A 22,979-nucleotide genomic window follows, 5' to 3' on the forward strand; every position below is an offset into this window, starting at 1 on the left:
TCCCGCGTGGACGTAAAAAAATAGGCTAATGATAAAGATTATGATTAAAGGGAACAAGAGACATCCACCCAATCGTAGTAATTGATACAATTAAAGCAAAGCCGCCGTCTCATTTTTCCTTTAATTACTTCTCTCCACCTAGTGGGTTTCCGCTGAACCATTATGTTAAAGATGATGATGATGATGATGTGCCACCACCGCCGTCGTAGTCGTTAACGTCATTACTGACTGCTAGCTAATTAACAAAGAATGTGTATAGCGCCGTGTCCTCGTATGTGACATTGTAAGACGTAATTATTCATTCACTAAATACGGTTTAAATTATTCCATCGTACATACAAGTTACATTATCGGTCGTCATTTAGACAATATCCGAGAAACCACGCCAGTACTTCAGGCTCTTCTTGATGCCTTCCGTTCGCGGAGGCGGGAAGGCAGAAGAAGAGGCCATCATCTCTCGCGCGCACGAGTGCCACGAGACAGAAGAAGGAGCTCGCTGAGCGTAAGCACGCCTTGACATATTGCTCGAGTATCGTGCCATTGAACGCCGTTACCAATCCCTATTCTGCCTCAAGAACACCCCTGTCGAGTTCGGAGCCGCACTTCGACCATGCCGCCAACGCTGTTACCGTCCGACAGGATGCTGCTGATCAGCCGCGGCACTCGGCGTCTCGGCGAGATACTCAACAAGCGATGCTACTGGGTCGGCGTTTCGGCCCTCACGGCTGTCGTCTTCGTCCTGCTCGGCGTCACAGCGCTCCCTCAGCTCGAAGCCTTTTTCGCGCCGGGCCACCTCTCCGTGAACATCACCGATGACTTGCAAGACGAGGCGCGGCAAACGAACGGGAGCGAATCCATCGGCGAAGAGATGGCTTCCCTGGCCGCGGAGTCGCGCCCCCAGCCGCAGCCGTACGTCTGCAGCACGACCGCCTGCGTCAAGGAAGGCAAGAGAGTCGTCAAGGCCGTCGACAACTCGACGAATCCTTGCGACGATTTCTACCGGTTCGCCTGCACCAACTGGATGGCCTTCAACAAACCCGGCCCCAAAGATGCCAGGGCATCCGTCGACGACCGCCTTCTCTACAGTTACGCCGAGATAATGTCCCGCGTGTTGGCGCAGAAGCACAACGTCGTGCCCTCGGTGAAAGTGCTCTTCGACAACTGCGTCAACCCGACCGACGACCTCTTCGGACACATACGCAGCGTCTATTTCTACCTGCTAGGGTTCCAAGACTGGCCCTACTTATCCACCAGCTCTGGCAGAATTGGCGCCGATGAACTGTCTTCCAAGATGGGCGACCTCCACCGCCACCTGGGCATTGATAGTCTCTTCCACTTTTCGCTCGTCGAAGAATACGAAAACAATGGCACCCTCTCGCCTGTTATCGGAGAGCCCAATCTCTTGATAGGAAGACTACAGGGCCCTCTGAACGAATACCGATTCCTTAGCGACGCGTTCCAGGCCCTAATGCACTCTATGGGCAAGGTTGCCGACACTGACGTCGCTCAGATCGAACTGGACCTCGCCCAGCGAAAGACCTCGCACACTCATGACTGCATGCTTTTTCCCAAGCATTGCGGTGCGATGAGCTTGTCCAACCTTCCCGGCACCAGGCTTTTCACATGGCGCATCCTGTTGGATCGGGCCTTCGGGGATCGCATTCTCGCTCTCGCCGGACACAAGGTCAAGGTGACGAGCTTGGAGTACCTATCCAGCTTCGCGAATCAGGGAACGCTACCGAAAAAATCGGACGTTCTCAATTACATCGTGTTTCGCGTATCCATGGCGCTCTCGCCGTTCATCAAGAACGTCGAGCTGCGAAACATGCTGGCCTCCATTGCGTATGCCGACCAGCCTGAGTTCGCCAAACACCTACCCGCCACCCACTACTGCGTCAAGCTGCTAGACCGCATGGAACCGTACGTTCCGATGATACTGGCCTACAGCGGCTCCGTCAAACTGCTCGGCTACGAGACGCTGAGAGATCTGCTTTTGAAGCGCCTCAACACCAGCTTCTACGAGTTCGTGCGCAATGACTCACGTTTTTTCGGCGCGTTCAAAGACAGCCTACTGAGGAAGCTTCGAGCTCTCTCCTGGGAACCGCTCGTGCCGCGCAGTTTCTTCGACAAGACATTCCGCAACAAGTACTTCAGCAACATGTACAGCAGCAACCCCACGGCACCGCTAAACGCGTTCTTCTATTACTGGCTGAAGAACGCTATGATGAGGCGAAACTGGCTGTCGTCTGATTGGTACAGGCAGTATAAGACGGGTTGGAAAGGAGGCTTTTTGCGTACCTACCCGTCCCTCGAAGCGCCGTACCGGAACCTGGAGATACCGCTGGCCGTGTTTGACTTCGTTATGTCGAGCCACGCGTCGGTCCAGCTGTTGCACGTGCCAAGAGTAGCCACTCGCGTCTACCGCAGCCTCTACCGGTTCATATATTACTGGGCGTACACGTTTTACTTCCACACGACGGCCACGGACCCGGTGTCTGTCTTGGAGAACATCCGAGGTTGCTTGCAGCAAGACTACGCCTCCTTGCGGTCTCCCTTTTCCAATGCGTCGCTGAACAGCGAACGAACTTCCTTGTCGGACTTGTTTGATCTCTTGGCCATCCCTGCCGCTTTCGATGCCTTCCTGGCGGAGGCTTTGAGAGGATCCAGCGCTTTCCGGCTAGCGGAAGCGCTCTCTTACACCCACGAGCAACTGTTTTTCCTTTATTATGCTTTTGGACACTGCGAGAACAATAATCCCGACTTCCTAGCCAAGTGGATGGGTCAAGGGTCGGTAAGCCCCGCCTGGTATAGGGTTAACGGACCTCTACGACATTTCCCGGCGTTTTCCAAGGCCTTCAAATGCCCGGCTGGAAGCTTCATGAACCCTGTTAAGAGATGTGTCAACTCATAATGACCATCATTGAAAATATATGCTCTCCATAGAATATACGTGCAACACGATCAGTAGCACAAAGCGACAAATTTGTACGAGTCAATTAACCGCTGTAACTGTATTTTAGCGAATGCTTATTGCGCTTCACTGCCTTCGACCACTTTTTTCAAAAAAGAAAAAGAAAAAGAAAATTGAATTGCGTTTTTCTTCCTTCTTTTTTTCTTTTTTTAGAGAAATGTATTGAAATGAGAACTACCAGGTGTTGTGTGCGTGTCTGGATGTGTGTGTGTGTGGGGCGGGGGGGGGGGGGGGTGGGTAGGGCTTATAGCGCATTCGCATTTTTTCTTTTTGCTTTTGCTTTCTTTTTTCTTTTTTTTTTTTGTGTGTGCGTGGAACCCTGGCTTAACTTGCGTTTATAGGTCTAGTGAGGAGGGGGGAGGGGGGGGGGGTCTGCCCCTTCTACACTGCAATGTGGGGAGCACTGCTCCCACTGTAACCCCTTCCCCGCCTGCCATTCCGGTGCACCTGCAGGTCAGCGTCGATTATCCACGTGCGCGCACGGAAAACCTTTTGGCACCACCTTTAGTGCCACTGGCGCCGTAACTCATATCCGATAACTCCATCTCATGTGCTTAGACTGTATTGAAAACTCCAACAGGGAAGCTTCAATGGAAAACTTCAGCTGCTCAAACTTTGCTGTGAAGTTCAAAAGGCGTTTACGTCCACGCATTGTTTGAATTTCGCGCCTTTCCTACCGTTTGTGTACGTGGAGAAAAGGGTAGAATGCAGATATTCAAGATGTGACCTGATTTCAAAACGCACTTTAGCTTCTTTTTCGCCCTTCTTCAGATTCAAAGTTTTGTTACTTAGTCTTGTATGTATCGTTTTCTAACCTACGACCTTTCCCGTTGAAGAGCATCGTGCGCGCGGTTTAATTCCGCCACGCAAGACATTTTCCCTGCCTCTAAGAGCTTCAACGGCGTTGTTTTCACGCGATATTTGCACAGCCACGCATTCAATTAAGTAGTTAGCGAAGAGTGCAATCAATACAAGTGGGATGTGGCAGTGCATTGCTTGAAGTGAAACCGAAATTCTCAGACTTCTCCTTGAGATTGTGAAATTCGATACGTGCATTTGCTTGTGATTGCATAAAATGATGCGTTCAGTCGCACAGTCATTTCTAGTGATTGCTCAAGATTTTACAGATTTAAGGACAACTTCGGCTATACAAGCCTTCTATTTGCCATTTTCAGCTGTTTTCAGCCGATACAGAGTCCAAGGACTTCGTCTTTGTATTTTGTTTTGGACCTGTTGATTTGCTACGGGGCAGGTGGCGCCAGCTGCGAGGTGATGTGGTGTGCGTGTGTTTGGTGTGTGTGATGTGCGTTGCGTAGCGTACGCGCGTAAAACTGCTGGATCTGCGGCTTCTCCTCGCACCACTTTTTGCGCGATTTACTTTCTTCCCCTCTCAAAATGTTGGGTGCTCGAAACGCTTCCTCGTTGGCCACGCACGGGGTATCCCAGCTCTATCAGGTACGGTTGATAAGACCTCGAAACCCGCGTTAATCTGTGCGCTGGAAGTTGGTTTACGGTTGCATTTTGTCCACGCTTCGTACGGGAACACGCGAGCTGCGCAAACGACTCGTGCCTCTGCATTTGGCGAGCACAGGTAAGGATCGTCTTTCGCGAGCCCGTGCTGCGTTGCATCCCCAGTTGGAAGTGCGCTTGGGGCAACCAGCAGAAACCTGATCACGCTACGGGAGCTGTTGATGTCGGGTGCTCGTTTGCGGCGTCAGCATGGTTCTCTTTGGGCGAAGCTTGTAGGTGCACAGCAGTATCGTTGCGTAAAAAAATTTCTGCACGGCTGAGCATGAACACCTGTCATCCTTTTAAGGAGCTTGTTGCGCGCCGTGTTATGGGTCTGCGATCTCTCAGTGGCACGTGAATGAGTAGGGTGCAAAACCTTGTTTGCACACTTCCGTTGCACACACGTTCGGTTTAATGTTTACTGAGCAAGCTCTTCAATGTCGATGTTTTCTTGCGCAGCATGTCGAAAGCCGAGAGCCAAAGGGAACAACACACTCCTAGGTTTCTGACACCGCCTTCAACGCCGAAGAGGGTCATTGCATACCAAGAAAAGCTAAAGCAAACCTTCAACCCAAGCTTGTTTCTGCAAAATTTCAACTTTTCAATACCTTTTCGAAGAAAACCGAAACCAAAGGTAAGCAAGAGTGATGCAATAAAGTAGCCAATGCAAAAACATAGCCGGGTGTTTTGGACTGAAACCTGCAAACTTTAGTCAGTCTTTTCAGATTTAACCTATTGCAATATGTATGTGGCCTTCACATACTTATGCAGATGCGTATGTAAAAGCTACTTGTCTGTAAGGCTAATGATAACTATAAGTGATCATTAGCTATAAGTTATGGGGTTAATTAGTAATTCCTGTAAAGTCATCTGCAATAAGTTTTCACATGTAGATGGTTGTGCTTACTTTTGACCAACATAAAAAAACTAGACACATTTGCACTGTTTAATTTTTCAGCCAAGTGAAGATACGACAGTCTTTCCTACACCGTACAAGACACTTTACCACCCGAGAGTTGCAAGGCACCAGCCATTCCGCAGGTCCGAGTTCATCGAACTTGCCAACTTTGGAGTGGTTGAAATTGACCCGACAGAGAGTGGTGTGGGCCACGACTTTGAGCCAGTGGTGTTCAAGAATCCGACTTGGTGTGACTTGTGTGGTGACTTTGTGTGGGGAGCCTGCAGTTTACAGCAAGGACTTCAGTGTCAAAGTGAGCAAACATTGCTGTTCTTGACAAGTGACTACGAAGAGCAGAAGTGCTTTCTCAAAGTAAACCTAGGTCGAGAAACCATGCACCATTTTAGCTTCACATGTTTGACTATTGCTAAATACATGGGCTTATATGTAAGCAAATTTCTTTTGTTAAAACAAGTTTTTGTTTAAGGAGTACTAACGGAAAAATTGTGTCCCCCCCCCCCCCCCCTTTTTTTTGGGTAGCTCTTGACTCCATAATTATGGTACAAAGCCCCAGCCTCGAGAATTGCCACAAATAATTGCCGAATCGTTTTTACACTACCAATTCGAAATACATGCCAAGTGCAGCACCGCTTTGGAGGTAAGAAAGGAGACTATTCACGTCACTGAAGACAGAGGTGGTGGTCACATGGTATCACAGGCCACTCAAGCAAGCCAGTCAACCTGGTATGGTGGCTGAAGGCCATGCAATGACCGTGTCACTTAAAGCTGCCACATTGGCCCTTCCAACTCAAGTGCACTTTTCTTGGAAATGCAGGGGAACCTGCTTTCCCCTCCCCTCTTGTCCCATCAAGTGCCAAACCGACTCTGCTTTCTGCTGCATGGTCATAGTGTGTGTGTGTACGGGTCAATGGTGTCCAGCACTACGAGACTGACTGTCACTTCGTGAGGTAACTAGTCCTCGTTTTTCATTTTGGAAGCCATGCTGCACAAGGTGTGTGCATTTGGAACTGGTCCCATTAAAAGGCAACATAATTAATTGTTTGTTGTACTATCGAGGAATTGAGGCTCTAGGGCTCCGTGAGGGCTCCACACTTGCTGCAAACTGTGTTAGAGTGCTGTAGGAACGGCTCGTCTGTACCATTAATCGAAACGTTGCAGCTGTTGAGCAAGTGAAGCAAGGGAGTCGGCACCCAACACTTGCCTGGTTCTGTCCGTGATCTCAACCAACTAGTTGGACTAAAATATTAATCATGGTTAATGTATACGAGAATAATCAGACGGTTGATTGATCAATGTGTTAATGACGACTTCACCCTTTCAGAGCTGTAGTTAGATTGGTCACTTACCCAGAATACCATTCTCACTCCATGGTACTTCTGTTTCAGACTGCAATTTTACTTGCCACCTAAGGTGTCGAAGCTTCGTTGCATTGGACTGTAAAGGCCACGGGGAAATGGAGACCACCGACCTAAGTGGCCAGAAGCAGGACGAGCGAAAAGAAGGAAATGTGAGTTTTGTTGCTTGGAACGCCCTTGGAGTCTTCCTGGCAAAGTGCAGGAAGCATTAAAGCAACAGTGGCTATTAATACCTCATCATGTTTGCCTAATAGCACTTTTGAAAAAAAAAAGTTCTGTTTTTCTCTGAGCAGGTTGTGATTATTACTGCGGTTAAAACTCGGAGCAGATATTTACCATTGCACAAGGAAAGGATTGAAATGAAGTTCTAAGGCCAGTGCATTAGAGTGATGAGCACTGTCACAGGGGCCTGTGGTGCGGCTGGTGTACTAACATTTGCGTTCCGAACCATGAGGTTTACATTGCATGTTTGAAGTGGAGCTGTGTTTATTAATACATCTGTTAGTCTATAGAGTTTTGCAGCCCTGGAAGTTCCACGGTTGCCATTGTATGTGGTGCAGTAACAGCTTTAATCGGGAACTCAGTGCTTTCAAATTGAATGACAAAGGGGGCATGAGAAGTTTCGGAGTATTGACTAATGCAAACAAGTTGGCTAGTTGGAGTATTGCTTAAGTATGCATAATGTTTGCTGAGCAAAGGCACAAAGAACAGGTCTGAAGAAGTCTGAGTGATGCATGCTTGTAAGCATTAACCATGTGAGCTGTTAATAACATGGGTTGTTTCGATATTGTGCATCAGAATTTGCACGTTTATGATGACTTAAACCTTGGAATTATGTGTACATAGCAAATGTCTGGTTGATGCTCAGTGTCTGTTGCAGCTACTCTGAATGCGTAATGTTTACAGAGCAAAGGCACAAGGTGCCTTTGCTCTGTAAATATTACGCATTCAGAATTTCGTCTTACTAAGAAAATGGGAGTAGTGTTAAGACCTTGTATTTTTCTATTGGCAGTATGGGCTTCCACTTTTGGTAACATGTCTCTCAGGCTTTGGCTAACCCACCTAATTGATTCAGCTGCTATGTTCAGGGCTGATAACACCCATGGTGTAGGCTTGCTATCTAAATCTAAACTCCTTAATCAGTCAAGTATGTGGGCTTTGGATTTGAAGTAATGATCACATCGAGTTAGATGACTGTATCTTTTAGTGGCTATGGTGTTGCGCTGCTAAGCACGAGGTCGCGGGATCAAATCCCAGCCATGGTAGCTGCATTTCTAGTGGGAGCGAAATGTAAAAACGCCTGTGTCCCGCTCATTGGCGCACATTAAAGATCCCCTGGTGGTCAGAATTAATCCGGAGTCTCCCACTACGGCGTGCCTCATAGTCATATCGTCGGTTTTGGCAGTGTAAAACCCCAGAATTCATTCATTCACTGTATCTGGCATTTTCCTGCTGTACAAAACAAATGCAACCTCTTAAGCATCTATTTTCTATATGCAGTCGATGTAGCTCCTTGCTGTACACTGAACATACTTCAGTACTATATTTGCAAACTCATGTAGTATAAAAGTAAAATTCATTGTCATCTGTTACAAGTGAACATTGATTGGTCTATCTGTCCGGTGGACAACCACAAATAGACTGCTGATCAAAGAGGTGTTACCAGAGAGTCTCTGCATGTGTGGCAGGGCAAATAGTGCAGAAAAGAAGGGGGGGGGCACAGTCACATTGTCAAAAGCTGGACTCTGATGTGGCAGTTCCATGGTTATTGGACATTTGGCAATGCGTTGCATATGCGGCACCAATGTGCAATTAACCCGGTGACCTTCTAATGGCATGTGAATTTTTTGGCTTACCTGTCGTGTACAGGGTCGTATATCACCATTGTTTCTTGAGGACCTCCCTAAAGATGAGCTCATGTCACGAATTGAATCCTACAATCTACAAGAACCTGGACTTGACATGGTTCTGGTGAGGAACAGCATTTATTTTTCATACTCCTTATGTTTACTTGTTACCAGCTGATTAATAGGTAGTGGCAAGAGAAATGAACAATGTTGCTATAGACAATGTTGCTAAAATCAGTGTCCACTGCAAACCAAAGGCTAGTGATGTAATCTGATAATCTGATGGGTAGCCATAGCACTTGTCAATTGTAGCCTTTTTTTCCCACAGTCATCATTGTCTTTGTCTCTAATATGCTGTCAAAGCTAAATGAGAAGAGAATTTATATGCTGAAGTTCCTGCTGTTATAGGGAAAATGCTAAGTCAGTGGACATATACGGTAATAGATCTGTAGGCACGCAGACAATTTTTTTTTTATTTCTCTGACACTGTGCTTAGCTTCAAATATATTGAAAGGTGGTAATTAGGCTTCTGTCACAAAGCTACCAGCAGTAATAATTAAGTGTATGTCACTAATTTTAGCTGTGGCTAAAGCTGCTATGTTTCAGTTTTAAAGAAAGAAGCTGTGTGAATTGTGTCTGGTGTGCCTTTTCAAAAGTCAGCTATATTCTTGTAGCCATAACATGCTTTCTCTCATGGTAATTCTGTGATTGGAGTTCACTCTACGAAAAAAAAAAAAAGAGTAAATTATAGTTACTAATAATCTGAAACTTTGATGCTCATGGATATTTGGGGCATGTTCATAATGCTATCACAAATGTCTTGTTTCAGACAAGTGAAGGGCTCTGCTGTCTAATAAGCAGACACCTGAAACATTTGTCAGAATGCAAAACGGCAATGTTGCCTACAGAAAAAAATCACTTGAGAACATACAGCCAATTGAGACATTGCAGTCAACATCCTAGGTTACACTGGATCAGCAGGCTATAAGTTCAAGCTGGCTCGCATTTACTTTTCATGTGATACGATACAAAAATGGACTGAAAACATCCTGCTTCATATTATCTCTCACTTGTGTGTATGAATTGAGCATTCAGCATGCACACTTGCTGTTGTTGTATAACAGTTGTGGTTTTTGTGTAACACTTGCTGTGGAGCAGTGCATTAAAGCACCAGTAAACAAAAATATATAGCCGATATTCTAGTTGACATTAAGCGGAAGAAATGGAGCTGGGCAGGCCATGTAATGCGTAGGATGGATAACCGGTGGACCATTAGGGTTACAGAATGGATACCAAGAGAAGGGAAGCACAGTCGAGGTCGGCAGAAAACCAGATGGGATGATGAAGTTAGGGAATTTGCAGGCGCAAGTTGGAATGCGCTAGCGCAAGACAGGGGTAATTGGAGATCACAGGGAGAGGCCTTCGTCCTGCAGTGGACATAAAATATAGGCTGATGATGATGATGATGATGAAACAACAATATTTTTCATTTAATTTGGTTAGAGGCCTTTTATTCCCATATGCAGAGTGCACAACGATGTAAACAAAAGTATAAATGGCCACAGTCATTTCTTGTGACCTGCTGAAGCACAGACTGTTGATCTGTGGCAGTGCAAAACAATAACTAGCTTATCATCAGAAGTTCCATACCGGTGTCATAAGCATGTGATGAATGTTATGTAAATAAGTCAAGTCAGGTATGCATTTGTACTCTTCAAACCACTGACTCATTCATGATCAGATTTTGTACAGAGGTGGCATTTTGCAGTTTGTGCTGTTTAATTCCAGTTTGTGCGCTGGTAAGCTGTCCAATGCTGAAGCTTGTGAACTCTTTATTTCCTGTGAATGCAGCAAGAAGACGGGTCTGTGCGAGGTTTCGTGAGGGTACGCATGAACCTAATGCGTCCTATCAACGTTGTAGCAGGAACAAGACCTCCGTCCATTTACAACATCCTTAAGGATGACGACAGTGGTCGAAAGACGCTTACCTCCTTCTACCTGCCCAGGGACACTATAAAGGCTCTTCACATTACGAGGTAAGCAGGGGGGTCTTCATCAAACCAAAAGCTTTGCTTGAAGCACAGGCGTAGAAAAATCAAGACGCTAGATGTACTGTTTCTCTTGAGACAAGTCAATCCTGTGCATCTTGCAGTTGCTGTGACAAACTTGAGCGCCTGATATTGGAGTGTCCCACTTTCACTGCACAGCACACATTGCTATTGAAAGACTATCATCTCCTTGGCCTGTGGTGTACGAGCCTCAATGAATGTGTGGACCCCAGTGGCTGTGCGTCTTAACGCTATCGAGCTCATTGCGCTCTCCTTGATTTTCCAGAAGAAACTAACTTGGCTTCCCGTTCGTAGCTTAGTTTTTGTTAGCGAGTGACAAGACTTCAGACATAATTTCCTTTATTTTTTAGCATTCCTTTAGTAGGCCTACCCGCAGTGACTGGCTATACTCCATCTTTTGTCATTTTTTTACTTTAGTCTTTGTGATCTGTCATCTTGTTCTTTCTTCCTTTCCTTCTTCTTATGCCCCATTTCTATGTTTCTGTGCCCTCCTTTCTGAAGAGTAGGCAGGCGTTGTGCGCCTTCCTGTGGCAGTTGCCAGCTTGCTCCTTGCTTTCCCTTTTCTTTCTTTCAAGTGTATATGTTTTCGCACCAAATAATAATAATAATAATTCTAACGGCACGGTTGAAAAGACCCTGCGGTCTTAATTGAGCATATTGATTTTATTTGTTGTTAGCACAAAATGGAGTTTTGTGATGCCTCAGCTCCTATAGCAGTGTCGAGATCAGGGCATTTAGTACCTTCATTTGCATCTTTTTCTTTTTTCATACAGCAAGTGAACACAAAGATGAAAAACTATCATTATAAAGTATACGGTGATGCATTGGGTGCCTGGGTATAATGTCATAACCAGATAGCATCAAATGCAACTGCTATCCTAAGTCACACTCGAATGGCAGCAGCTGCGAATCAAGGAGGCCATCTGTGAGCATCGATTTCGTCATTGAATGCTTCTGTTAGTCCCTAAGCTGAACCACTGGAAGAAAAGATTATTTCGTACCACTGTTTCCTGCTGGCATTGATAGGCAATGAGTCCCAACCAAAGCTCGGACAGCAGCGGCAGCAAATGATTTAGCTCATGTCTTGCATCTGAGCTCTGCAGTGCGTCAACCTTTCCTGATAACTCAGGCCATGCACTTGCATTCATAGTGTGCCACCCTGTGCAATGGCGCTCTAATATATCCACTTTCATTGGATCATGAATAGTGGAGCATTGCTATTGGGTACCTTTTTTTTTTTTTATTCAAGTGCATAATGCGGTAAACTTTCCTTCATTCAGTCCTGACCAGTGCCCATACATTTTATGGCCCAAGTCTTCCATTATTTCGATCTTGAAACTGACCCTTGTTAGATAATTCGAACTTTATTGTTCAACACACATGTGCCTAGCCCCACTCGTGACCCCAATGGGTGCAGTGTTTGCTTTGGCAGTGCTAGAAGAAACTGGATACATTGACAACACACTAACTGTTGCTTGAAATGGGCCCTTGGCAGAGTTTCTAGCGAAAACGGTTACTCACATTGAATCATTACTGTATTTTCAATGTGCAGCATATTTTTTTCAAAGAAAGGGAATTCCGAAACTGTGTTCATAGCGTTGGCAACAGCCAACTTGTCAGAGCCAGCATCATTGCCACTGTTATTACAAGATGGCAACAGAACAAGTTCTTGTGTAGGCATAGAGCAAGGATCTTGGTAGGTATAGTCGCCTAGCTTGGCGACAAGACTACAATGCGCTGTTTTTACGTTATATTTTACGTGCTAAGCTAGCGACATTAGAGCTGCGTCACATGTTATCGATGTGTCAGAGTCTTGCATTGCATGACCAACTGGCAAAGGGGTTAGTCTAGGTGTGAGCCACCATCCCGTTCGCAATTATTGTGGAGTCATTTAAGGAATGCGGAATATAAAATGCAATGGACCACAAGGAGAACAATGTGTGGCCCATAGTAATAAATAGCTACCTGAGAGTGACGACGATAGGTATTAACTGTAAATAAAACTTCCATTCTGTGAGATAAACTCAGCAGATATTATATTTTCCCATTTGCCAGAATTAAAGGCTTTCTATATATTTTTTTTTTATAAAGTCAGGCGCACAGTAGATTTGTACTGTATGTACATTGTGTTCTACTTTGAACTCATGAAAGCTGGCTGCGGATTTGATTCATGGGTGCGTTAAAATTGCCTAAATACTGCCACATAAAGCAGCGGTGTATTTGAGCGTTGTGTTGGTCCCATCAAAGTCGAATTAACGGAGGTCGACTGTGCTATTGTGTAGTGGTGATGGTGACCAAGCAGGCTGGAAAAAGCCAGGCCGAGCTATGTGGAAAAGGCCCTGGTTTTGTCTCATGCTCTTTAGCTACACCGGCCTATGGTGAAACTTATGTATATTATAGGAACAGTCTACCGTTTTTCAAATACCTTTTATTTTGTAGCGCAATATAAAGCCTACCATTCGAAGTGTCTAAACAGGCAGCAGTTTATTTGAAAAGCAATTAGAAATTTTTAAAACAAAATTTGTTTATTTGCGTAGTCTCTTCTTGAAACTTTACAAGACACCCACAACATTGATTACTGGATGTGATGGCAATGCCACACTGGTAAATGTGAGAAACTGGAAGTGCTTAGGATTTCTGAGGAATAGTTACTTTGTGTTAAACACTGAAATTATGACCCTAATAGCCATCCTCAGCACGTTATCAATTACATAAATCATTAGTTTACTTTTTTTTCTTAATCACCTGCAGTTCCACATGTTTCTATTGGTGCTGCTGCCAAAATCCAAGCATTTCCTGCGGCGGTCTAGCAGGCACATAGTGGCAAGAAATACCTACACTGGTGTTGTGATGATACTGGCATGCCCTGTGACAGTACCCAGTTTGGTTTACACTGCTTCACTGTCGAGCTATGCCACATGTCATTTTTACACCCAATTTCAGGGCCAGATTAAAAATAGAATTCCTTGGTTATGGAATAAGGGCACGCTCATTTTCGTGCCTGTGACACACAATCTTCTCATTCCCATCACATTCTGAAGACGTGTTCTGAGTGGCAGACAGTCCCTTTAATCGAGTTTGCAGAGGCCATAGCAAATAGCACTGTTTGACTTCTAATGCGATATCATTAGGATTATCGCAGTGGAAAAAAAGTGTATTTGTGTGAAGTGTGCAAAACCGGTCACGTGGTAGATGTAGAGAGGGAATGGGAGAGCTTATAAGAGCTCTCCCATCCACCTAATTATATAATTAGTCTCTATAATTAATCAACTTCTTAAATATTATAATTAGACGAAAAGTGTCAGTGAGAAAATTGTACAACAACATGAATAACTCCCGATAGAGCTTTCTGTTGCTCAATACGTCCTACATAAAAGTGTTTTTCCGAGCATGAAAGAAGTTCGCAAATACGTGCAAAGTGCCTTGAGTGGCCAGTCGCGCAGCAATTTTACGTGTATTCACGGGCTTCTTTCACGCTCGGAAAAACACTTTCTTGTAGCACATATTGAGCAACAGAAAGCTGCGTTGGGAGTTTTTTATGTTGCTCTACAATTTTCTAATTGACACTTTTCCTCTAATTATAATATTTGAGAAGTTGACTAATTAATTAAGGCTAGTTATGTAATTAGACGGAATTCAAAAACTAACCTGAGCATCTCCAACCTATGGCAAACAACATTACCTTGGCTCTGTCAGCAACGTCTTTTTAGGCATCTTAGGCATCCTATGCCGGCGTCACGCATTGGCGTCTTGTGCTGCAATGATTCGTGCCGAGTGGGCATGCCAAAACTTCTCGCCAAAATGCCCCGCTAGAAGAAGCTGCCGACTCAAGCTGAATTTGGGGAGTGCGAATGTAAGCTTGCGGAAGCAGCAAAATCGACAACGCGCATCTCAGGCCGCTTCAAACTGCACTAACTCGGCACACATTGGCATCTCGCGCTACAGCGATTTGTAGACGTCAACTAGAGTTGAGTCTGTAAAATTTTTGGGTGACTTCAGATCGTAAGTTTTCCCGGTGGGTACGTTTTCTTCTCGCGTTTGTCTCCAAGATGTATGAACGAGTTTCTACTGTATATATAGTGCAACTAATGGTGGTCTGGAGTAATCGTGGTCTGCTCCAGACCGCCATCATTTGTACTTTACTCCCCGAAGAGGCCGGACGTGTGTCGAATGAGCTCCTGAACAAGACTTTTCAATGTGCTGCTATATCTCCACTCAATCTTTTGTCTCTGCAGTCACATTTTCTTGTCGTGGTGTGGGCATCAGTGAACTCTTGAGTGAATTTAGGAACAGCACTGATGTCATACAAATTGTATTTATTTCCTGCAGTGAATATACTGTGCGAGAGCTGATAGTGGCCCTTTTAAAGAAGTTCAAAGTAGCAGACAATCCCCGGAAGTTTGCGCTTTATGAAAGTCAAGTCGACGAAAGCACCGGTGAAGGTAAGTGATGTCACGGATCTTTATAAGCCTCTTTTAGTTCTGGTTTTGTTCGGAATGAGAGGCAGCGCTTCTATGCCATAACGATTGCAAGTTTGGCACTGAGCTAGTTTTTGCACCTTTAAACATTTTACTGACTACTTTTAACTTCTGTTGCTAAAATTACTGTGTTGTCATAAGAGTGATTTGCTCATAAATTGCGCAGCTAGTGATTTGCACATCAAGGCAGTAAAGCCTCAAGTCAGTAAATGGAGTCCTTTGTAATGTAAAGCGTTTGATGTGACACAAAAAGTAACCTCTCCTTTCTTATTGTTTCAGTCAAACTTAGGAAACTTCAGGATACAGATAAACCTCTTTGGCTTGCATTGGACTGGAACAGTCGGTCTAGGCAGTTTGTTCTGCAGGAAAATGACAATAGTGATATAGAGGTAAGCATATGTGCTTATGTCTTCTTCTTTAACCTCATGAAACAGTGTGTGGTAGCAGTGACGCCCTTGCAAGGAAGGCAGCAACACCAAAGCAGGCTCAATATAATGAATGGATATACAGTGGAATCTCGTTGATACTATCTTCATGGGAACCGGAAAATAAAGCATATCATTAGAAAATTGTATCATCCAACGTATTATCCAACTAAATTGTATTATCGGGAAAAGAAGAAAAAAAACTTATCATCCCAAAAATGTATTACGCAGAATCATATGAACGAGGTTCCATTGTATATAAGTAAATCTAGAAATTAAAAAAAAATAATAATAATAAAATAAAAAAATTCAGCCACTGTTAGCAAGTGTGCTTATACAGTGGAATCTGGATGATACGAATTTTTCTGTAGTCCCGGCTGAGCCCCATTACTTTGCAACGTGCTAGGGAACGGTTGTTACGAATTGATTTTCGATCCGCGTCGGTTGATACGAATAAACGCCGCCCCACTGACGGCCGTGAAAGAAAACAGCGCGCAGTCACGCGCTTCTCCCTTTCTGTTTTGGTGCGGAGGTGCGGACGCGGGCGCCGGACAGCGCGGAGGCCACGACTGGGCGCGAAGAGTTTGAAGCAGTGGCGCTTTTGTTGCTTTTGTGCTTTTCCTCCTTTTCTGCGTGCCATTGGCCGGACGGAGTGGCTGCTGCGCTTCGGGCTGCACGTTCTTTGTGTTTGCGCCGTTTTGCCTAGTCACAGCGACCGAGATACGATCTCCGCTGCTTCGCGCGGCCGTACGCCGAGGCACGGAAGCCTCCATTGGCGCGTCTTCCGTCGACAGCGTTATCGGTGCCGATGGCACAGGGCGATTGTCTGTTTCGCTGCCGGAGTCACATGGTGCAAGATAGCGCGGCACGTTAAATCGGGTGCACCTCCGCTTCTCCTGCTAATTTCCGTATTTTTCTTGCCGTAGGAGGCTTGCGCTTCCGTATTCCGAAGGCGTGCTTCGTCCAAAATTTCTTCTCCAACGAGCAACGATCCATCACTAACCTGGGAGCTCTCAGTAATCCGAATTCTGCGTGTCAAGTGAAGACGCCGGCGTGGTTTACGAAGCAGACAACTGTGGTTGCCATCTTGCCCCTGTCACAGCAGCAACCAATGGAGAGACGCCTTTCAGCACGGCAGCCAATCGGAGGCCCGCTTTCATCGGAGGGCCCGTGTGACTACCTATTGCAGACCCGCGCTTCCTTTTTTTTTCTTTTTTTTTACGTTTGTTACAAGATAGCGACTACGGATGAATTAAGAAGCGGAACAGCGAAACTTTGAGCTTTCGAACGATACCAAGATGGCGGCACTCAATGGCGAGAAATATGAGATATGTCTCCGTGAACTGCGGTGATTTTGTGCGATTTAAAGCTGTTTTCTCACCCTGTGCACTGACGAATTAATCTTTTTCGGGCACCTTTAGTGCGTTTTCAGCCTAACCATTTTGATACAGCGTAGATTAGGCGTTGCAGATACCGAAACGCATGGTTTTCAAAAATCGATTTTTTCTCGCGATTTTCGCGATCTGATCCACGCATTTGGCTAGTTTTAATTCCGTTTCGATGATACGAATTTCGGCTAATACGAATATTTTTCTTGACCCCGTGAGATTCGTATCATCGAGATTCAACTGTAACAAATATCGAATATAAAGAGTGTATTTTCATGTTGGATGTGACTTCGTTATAATAAAGATGACTATTACTGACATTGCTTATGAGTTAGTTTCTATAATTAGACTGATTTGAGTAATATGAGATGGGAGTTTTAGTTCTTCTTGCCTAAACAGAAATTCGTTGCATGAAGCTAGCAAGAAAAATTGGCAGTTACGCCCGAAGGCCGAAGCGCTGACAGCAGTAACAAGGTTTAGCATTGTGCTTGAACTTCTCGGACGATCGTGTAACTATACGCGGGCCTGACTAACGCGGATGCGGCATATGCGGGTGCACCAAAATTTCTGGCACCCTTAAAAAAGCTTTTCAACACACCCTGTAGGGCCTGTAATGACATGCTCATACACTGCCTGTAAAGAGCTGCACAAGTAAAATTACATCACTTTTGGGTTTGAGTGCTGATATTGTTTTGCACTTTTAATATTTAATAGGTTGAGAAGATCTAAGGTAAAAGGCATGCACCGTGAATGTTATGTTTCATGACATTTGTTTGTGGGCTGCCGTTGTCTAAATTCTGAGGAATAATGTAGTGAACATAAGACCTGGTATGAGCAACTTCAGTAATTTAATAGTGTAGCAATATAACCTGCATATACGGCATGGATAAGCAAATAGCATACATATACTTAAATATAAGCGGAGCCCCAAGGCGACACGAACGCCGACGACGATGATGACAGTGAAAATTTGCTTGGAGTGTCCATATAATTGGTATCGCAATAAAAACCTTGTGTGTGGCTGATTTGGAGCAATTCTATAGAAGGCATGAAGCTCCATTGTTTGGAAGAATTACACCGGCACAGTAAAAATTCAACGGTTACATAGCCATCTGCTGTGTTCACTGATCGCAATTCTCGCTCAAATTTCAGGCGTACTTGGCAGCACTGTTAGGCACCCCTTTTCAATAGTTACCACAGAGTTTGGCCTTCATGTGTCAGATGGTGCTGTATATGCTGAAGCTGTTATGTGCAGTGTACAAGAATTCCTTTAACAGCATAAAATGCACCTTAAAAAAAAGATTTTGTAGTGAAACGCAAACATTTTTGTGAGACCTTTACTTTTTGTTTAGCACATACTAATATCTTTAGAAAATTGTACATGATCTTGATAAACCTACATTGTTGCTGTCTTAGATGCCTGTCAAGTGTTGTCATGCCACTAACTGCCTTTTTAATGTCTATGTCAATTTAATGTGTCACATCTGAACCAAGGCATAAAAACAACCAAATGCAAAATCGTCTCGCATCTTTGCTCATAACTGCTGTTCACTGTGAGGGTGTTGCGGGGCCCCTCTAATAGTGATGCACTGCCACTCATAATTTCTACAGTGGTTAAATGCTTGCAGTGCCAAACGTTTCTGAACTAATGATCCTGCATAACATGCCTGCCATTATGAACGTAGGGCTGCATTGCATTAAAATAAATGGGTGCCGTCGCTTTGTTACCACATGACGATGACATTCATGACGTTGCACGTGTCAGGTGTGTTACGGCATATTAGTTCTACAGAAATCCGCAAGGTGGAATCTTTATGAAAAGGAAGAATTGTCATCCACCCGACTTTGGCACGAAGCTACAAAGGAAGCCCGTGTGGGTTTCTCAGAAAGATTCGCAGCTGAAGAAAAATTTGTCGTGGCTTGAGGATAGAACACAGGACCAGTGCCTTTTTGGGGTGGTCACTCTGTTATCTGGGATAACTACGAGGCTAGCACATTACAGGGACAGGGAATTTGTTGTCTCTGTGTTATGGGTTTTCTTTAGCTTGTAGCCTGTATGGGTTCCTTTTGTAGCTTCATGCTTTTGTTGTGTGGATTACAAGCGTGTAATTTGATGTTGAAAATAGAAGCTGCTTTACAGAATCTCGTGCAAATCATGTGGAAAGCGGCTGTTATGTACGATTCACAACACAGCTTGTGTCAGAGTATCTTGGAAACTGTTGCAAATGCTGTATTCCCATACAAATCATTATCTATTTCTGGCTTCACATTGTGCAGTGTTATGTTCAATGGTTGAAAGGAAATGGGGCTGAATAAGAAAGCTCCAGTGGAAACTTCTGCAGTTCACTTTTACTTAAATCTTGCCGTGTATGATTTGATCGTGCAATGATGGCCTTCCAATTTACCTTATTGGCTGACTCAAGCATTTGTTGTTTCTTCTGTGAACTTGAAGTGGGAGGACTTTGCAATACCGGAGCTGCAGAACTTTCTGAAGATCCTGGAGCTCGAAGAGGAAGAGTACCTGACCCAGCTGAAGCTGAAGTATGACCTTGTGCGTTCCAAAATTCAGGAGGCAATGGACTCGTTTCCAAAGCCCGGAACTGAAGTTCTTGAGGCCCCAAGTTCTGAGGCACACGAGCCCGAGTATACAGGAAACACTTCAAGCTCTTGATTTTGGCGTTTGAGCTAGAATGTTAAAAATACCTGTGCAGTTTTCTTGCATGCAGTAGGCAAGTAAGTTGTACTATTGTTGACAGAAATTTGAATGGTACAATCCAGCTATCACTTGCACCAATTCAGAAGGTGATGGTTGGCACTTGTTTTTAACTTGGCGTTCTCCGTGCAGTGTTCCACACTTTGCAAGCAAGGACTACTGGCACCATTATTCGGCGTTTGTGAGACTAAGTCCCGGTGTTTTTTTTTTGTTTTTTTTATGTGTGTGCATTCAGCCTTTTAATAGTCCATCATAGTAGTACCTGCGTTTTGCATACAGTTTGCTTCCTTTTGCTTGAGGTAGTTTTTTTTTTTTATGATGATGATGGACTGGAGCAAAAGGGCTTCAAAACTCTCGCATGCAATATTGTTTGTGCCTAGTGCATTGACATGCCCTTCTGTTCTTTTCTTTTTTGTGTGTGTGTGTGAAAGCAGTAGGTAATGTTGACATCATCTACATGCACAGTTGAAAAGCCATTACGTTGGCTCTTCATTTATGTTGTCTTCATTTGCAATGAATTTGGGCGCCTGATCTACGAGTATTGTACTGCAAGTAGTGCAAAATTGAGTACAGCCTTCTCCTTTGTTACTTTTTTTTTTTTTTACTGACCTAATCTTTAGCTGCCACAAGTAGGTAGAGTACTGCAAAAACTTGCGTGTTATATTAGTCTGAGTAATAGTACAGTGGAAGGTTTTGGGGCTATGATAAGGAGATGTTTATATGTGTATAAGAGAAACAGAATACACAGCCTTTTTGGTCATATAATGCCAAGGAAACATGCAAACCACTAAAAACTACTAAAATACAGGAAGTTAACTTGATGTGTCATTTTTATCTCATTTGTGTAATGCAATAGTTGTTGCAAACAACTTTCCTTCATTACATACATGTAAGCTTTAATAGGAGGATCACAAATATGGTATTGTGAAGTAATAGAGACATGTTATTTAGCTGAAATTGCAATCAAACAGTCTCGGCTAATCAGAACACGGTTTTGTGTTCCCCACACATGTCATTTAATCACCGGTGACAGTTAATTTAAAATGTCTTGCTCACTTTTGCATTACTTTTGGTACATTTCCATATATGCCATATATAGTAATTGATCTTCTTTTTCTTGTGATGAACACTGTTTTGTCACTAACTGAAGTTTCTGAAGTTTCTAAAGCCTAGAATAGATACCGAGAAGGATCTTATGGTATTTTACAAAATTACCGCGGAACATTGGAGCAAAATTTTCATGCTGCATGTGCTACTTTGTGCCATAAAGTAGCTTGAGTGCTGTTCGAACAGAACTTCACAAAACTTGATATGCTAAAATGAACCATTGCCTTACGTAAATTAGAAAATTAATTTGGCACCCTCCAGTACAGCGGCCCTCAGGTGAAGTTTCAAGACGTTAAACCTCAGAATTATTTTTTTTAATGTAATTTCGATACAGTGCTGCAAACAGCATAAATTCCACCCACTAATCGACGCAATGCATGGTAGTAACCACAATGCAATGTAGGTCATTCTACTGCAGCCATTCATAGCATTGTTTTTCAACAATGACTATTTGCTCTGCAAGATATTGGTGGTTTGGCAATCTCTCGGGAAATATATGAGCAATAGTAAGCATGATTTTCTTGCTCACGTAATCCTCTCCATATGGACCACCTCTGTGCTGCAGTGTTAGATTTGTTTGATGTAGAAAAGGTGCAGGTGCTACAGACTGTGGTGTGCCGAGCTGCGCCCACTCACTGCAAGGTTCAAGGGTTCATTGCATTGTGGTTACTGCAAGCTTACCTTGCACCCCGTGCAATCGAGGACCGAGGCACAGGGGGTGCCACTGTGCCTCATAGAATCGACGGCCTAGGTGCAGCGTACTGTGTGTGAATACGTGTAGAGAAACTTCGTTAATTCGAATATACCTGTTATAAGTATTGTTGCCCATTGTCGCCAACCACTACCAGCAGTTTGTCAGCTGTTTTTCATCTTCCTTAAATCTCCCAGGTTGGGCAATACATTTGGAATAAGTGAAAGCAAATGAGCTTTGGAGTTTGAAGGACACAACAGTGGCACGCTTTTACAAGTTTCCAAGGTCATAATTTATCGTGCTGAACATTGCACTTTCAGCAAAAGCAAGAAGGTGTGTCTTCGAATGGTGTGCAATATTTTCCTGTGCTAATATACCTATCACAGTCTTCTCATGAGTCTTCCTAGAATATGATCAGCCTTCTTATGGTAGCAAAAAATCGCCCCTATCCACAGATCAGTGCAAGCCAGCAGCTGAAGTGATTTCAGCAGGCAAGACGGCAGGCATCAGCATGCTGTAGCACAGCCGGACTGGACTACGCGCGCGCTCTCCCCTTACGGCCTTGTGAAAGGGCTTGTTTGCCATCTGCGACCGCCGCTCCGCGGCGGCGCTGTCGGCCAACCCCTGCCCAGCCGCTCGCTCGCCTTGCACTGAAGCTCGTTCAAGGCGGCGTGCGTCAGTTACCGCCAATTCTGTCGGCTAAGAATTTTCTCTTGTCGTTAGAATAGTTACTACTTATGAAGTCACTGATCTGTGTAATTTAGGAAATCATATGAGTGTTGTAGCATCCGCCGATGACTTCTTAATTCTGTATGATGACATCTATCGAAATCCCGCGTATTGCGAGGAAGAAATTGTGGTGAATGAAATTAAATTAGGAAAAGATTTTTTTTTCTGTAGGATCACTGAAAATGCTGCTCATTTATTTACATACTCAATGCAGAGATACCGTCATATAAGGGGTCTGATAATTTTTCAGATGCACATTCTCTTATCAGTCACGCCGTTGATTGATTACTCTGCCCTACTCCTGTGCCTTAGGTGGACGAACACACTGCCGCAGGTTAGAAATCGAGTCTTCTCATATAGCCATAAAAGAACGGATGTTTTATTTGAGTATTATATACAAAGAATAGGACATTTTCATGCACTTACAGTCTAATATACTTTCTCGTTGGCTTGGACGAGTATGATGATGGTTTGTCGTTTTTGTCGGTGACAGACCTTGCGTGGTTGACCAGAAGTAGCCGAAGGAACTTGTCAGCAATCAAATGTGCCGATCGCCTGCCATGGCAGTTGTCGAGGCTTTCTGGGCAACTGAGCACGGGAGAATCTTCCAAGAAAGGTGTAACAATCAAATTCAGCACTTCGTGCATGTTCTTCCGGGGTAGATGTTGCACAGCATTCTCAAAAAAGCTTACGATATTGTCCAAGAGTACAAGAAACCTAGGGTTGGGATAGTGAAGGCCACTCTTATCTTGGTGTTTCACCAACTCAAACAAAACAT

The 22,979-nt window shown here is 44.3% G+C and overlaps 2 protein-coding genes across 3 annotated transcripts; both read left to right on the forward strand.

Annotated features, from left to right (window-relative positions):
- Positions 1–610: 610 nt before the first annotated feature.
- On the forward strand, positions 611–2,911 carry LOC119461974 (phosphate-regulating neutral endopeptidase PHEX-like). Its single transcript, XM_037723334.1, has one exon. The coding sequence runs from the start codon at positions 611–613 to the stop codon at positions 2,909–2,911; it is 2,301 nt and encodes a 766-aa protein (XP_037579262.1).
- A 1,307-nt stretch (positions 2,912–4,218) lies between these two features.
- Positions 4,219–21,321, forward strand: LOC119460737 (ras association domain-containing protein 1-like). Of its 2 annotated transcripts, none has more exons than XM_037721809.2 (9): positions 4,219–4,562; positions 4,940–5,114; positions 5,439–5,691; positions 6,785–6,906; positions 8,624–8,725; positions 10,453–10,637; positions 15,000–15,112; positions 15,428–15,537; positions 19,414–21,321. In XM_037721809.2, exons 2-9 carry the CDS (start codon positions 4,941–4,943, stop codon positions 19,630–19,632), a joined length of 1,278 nt encoding a protein of 425 aa, XP_037577737.1. In that variant the 5' UTR covers positions 4,219–4,562; position 4,940; the 3' UTR covers positions 19,633–21,321. The 2 variants fall into 2 exon arrangements, with proteins under 2 accessions (XP_037577737.1, XP_037577739.1); XM_037721811.2 differs by having other exon boundaries at positions 4,219–4,426.
- Positions 21,322–22,979: the final 1,658 nt, after the last annotated feature.

The sequence above is a fragment of the Dermacentor silvarum genome, chromosome 8 (genome assembly GCF_013339745.2).
Source record: "Dermacentor silvarum isolate Dsil-2018 chromosome 8, BIME_Dsil_1.4, whole genome shotgun sequence".
Classification (NCBI taxonomy): Eukaryota; Metazoa; Arthropoda; class Arachnida; order Ixodida; family Ixodidae; genus Dermacentor; species Dermacentor silvarum.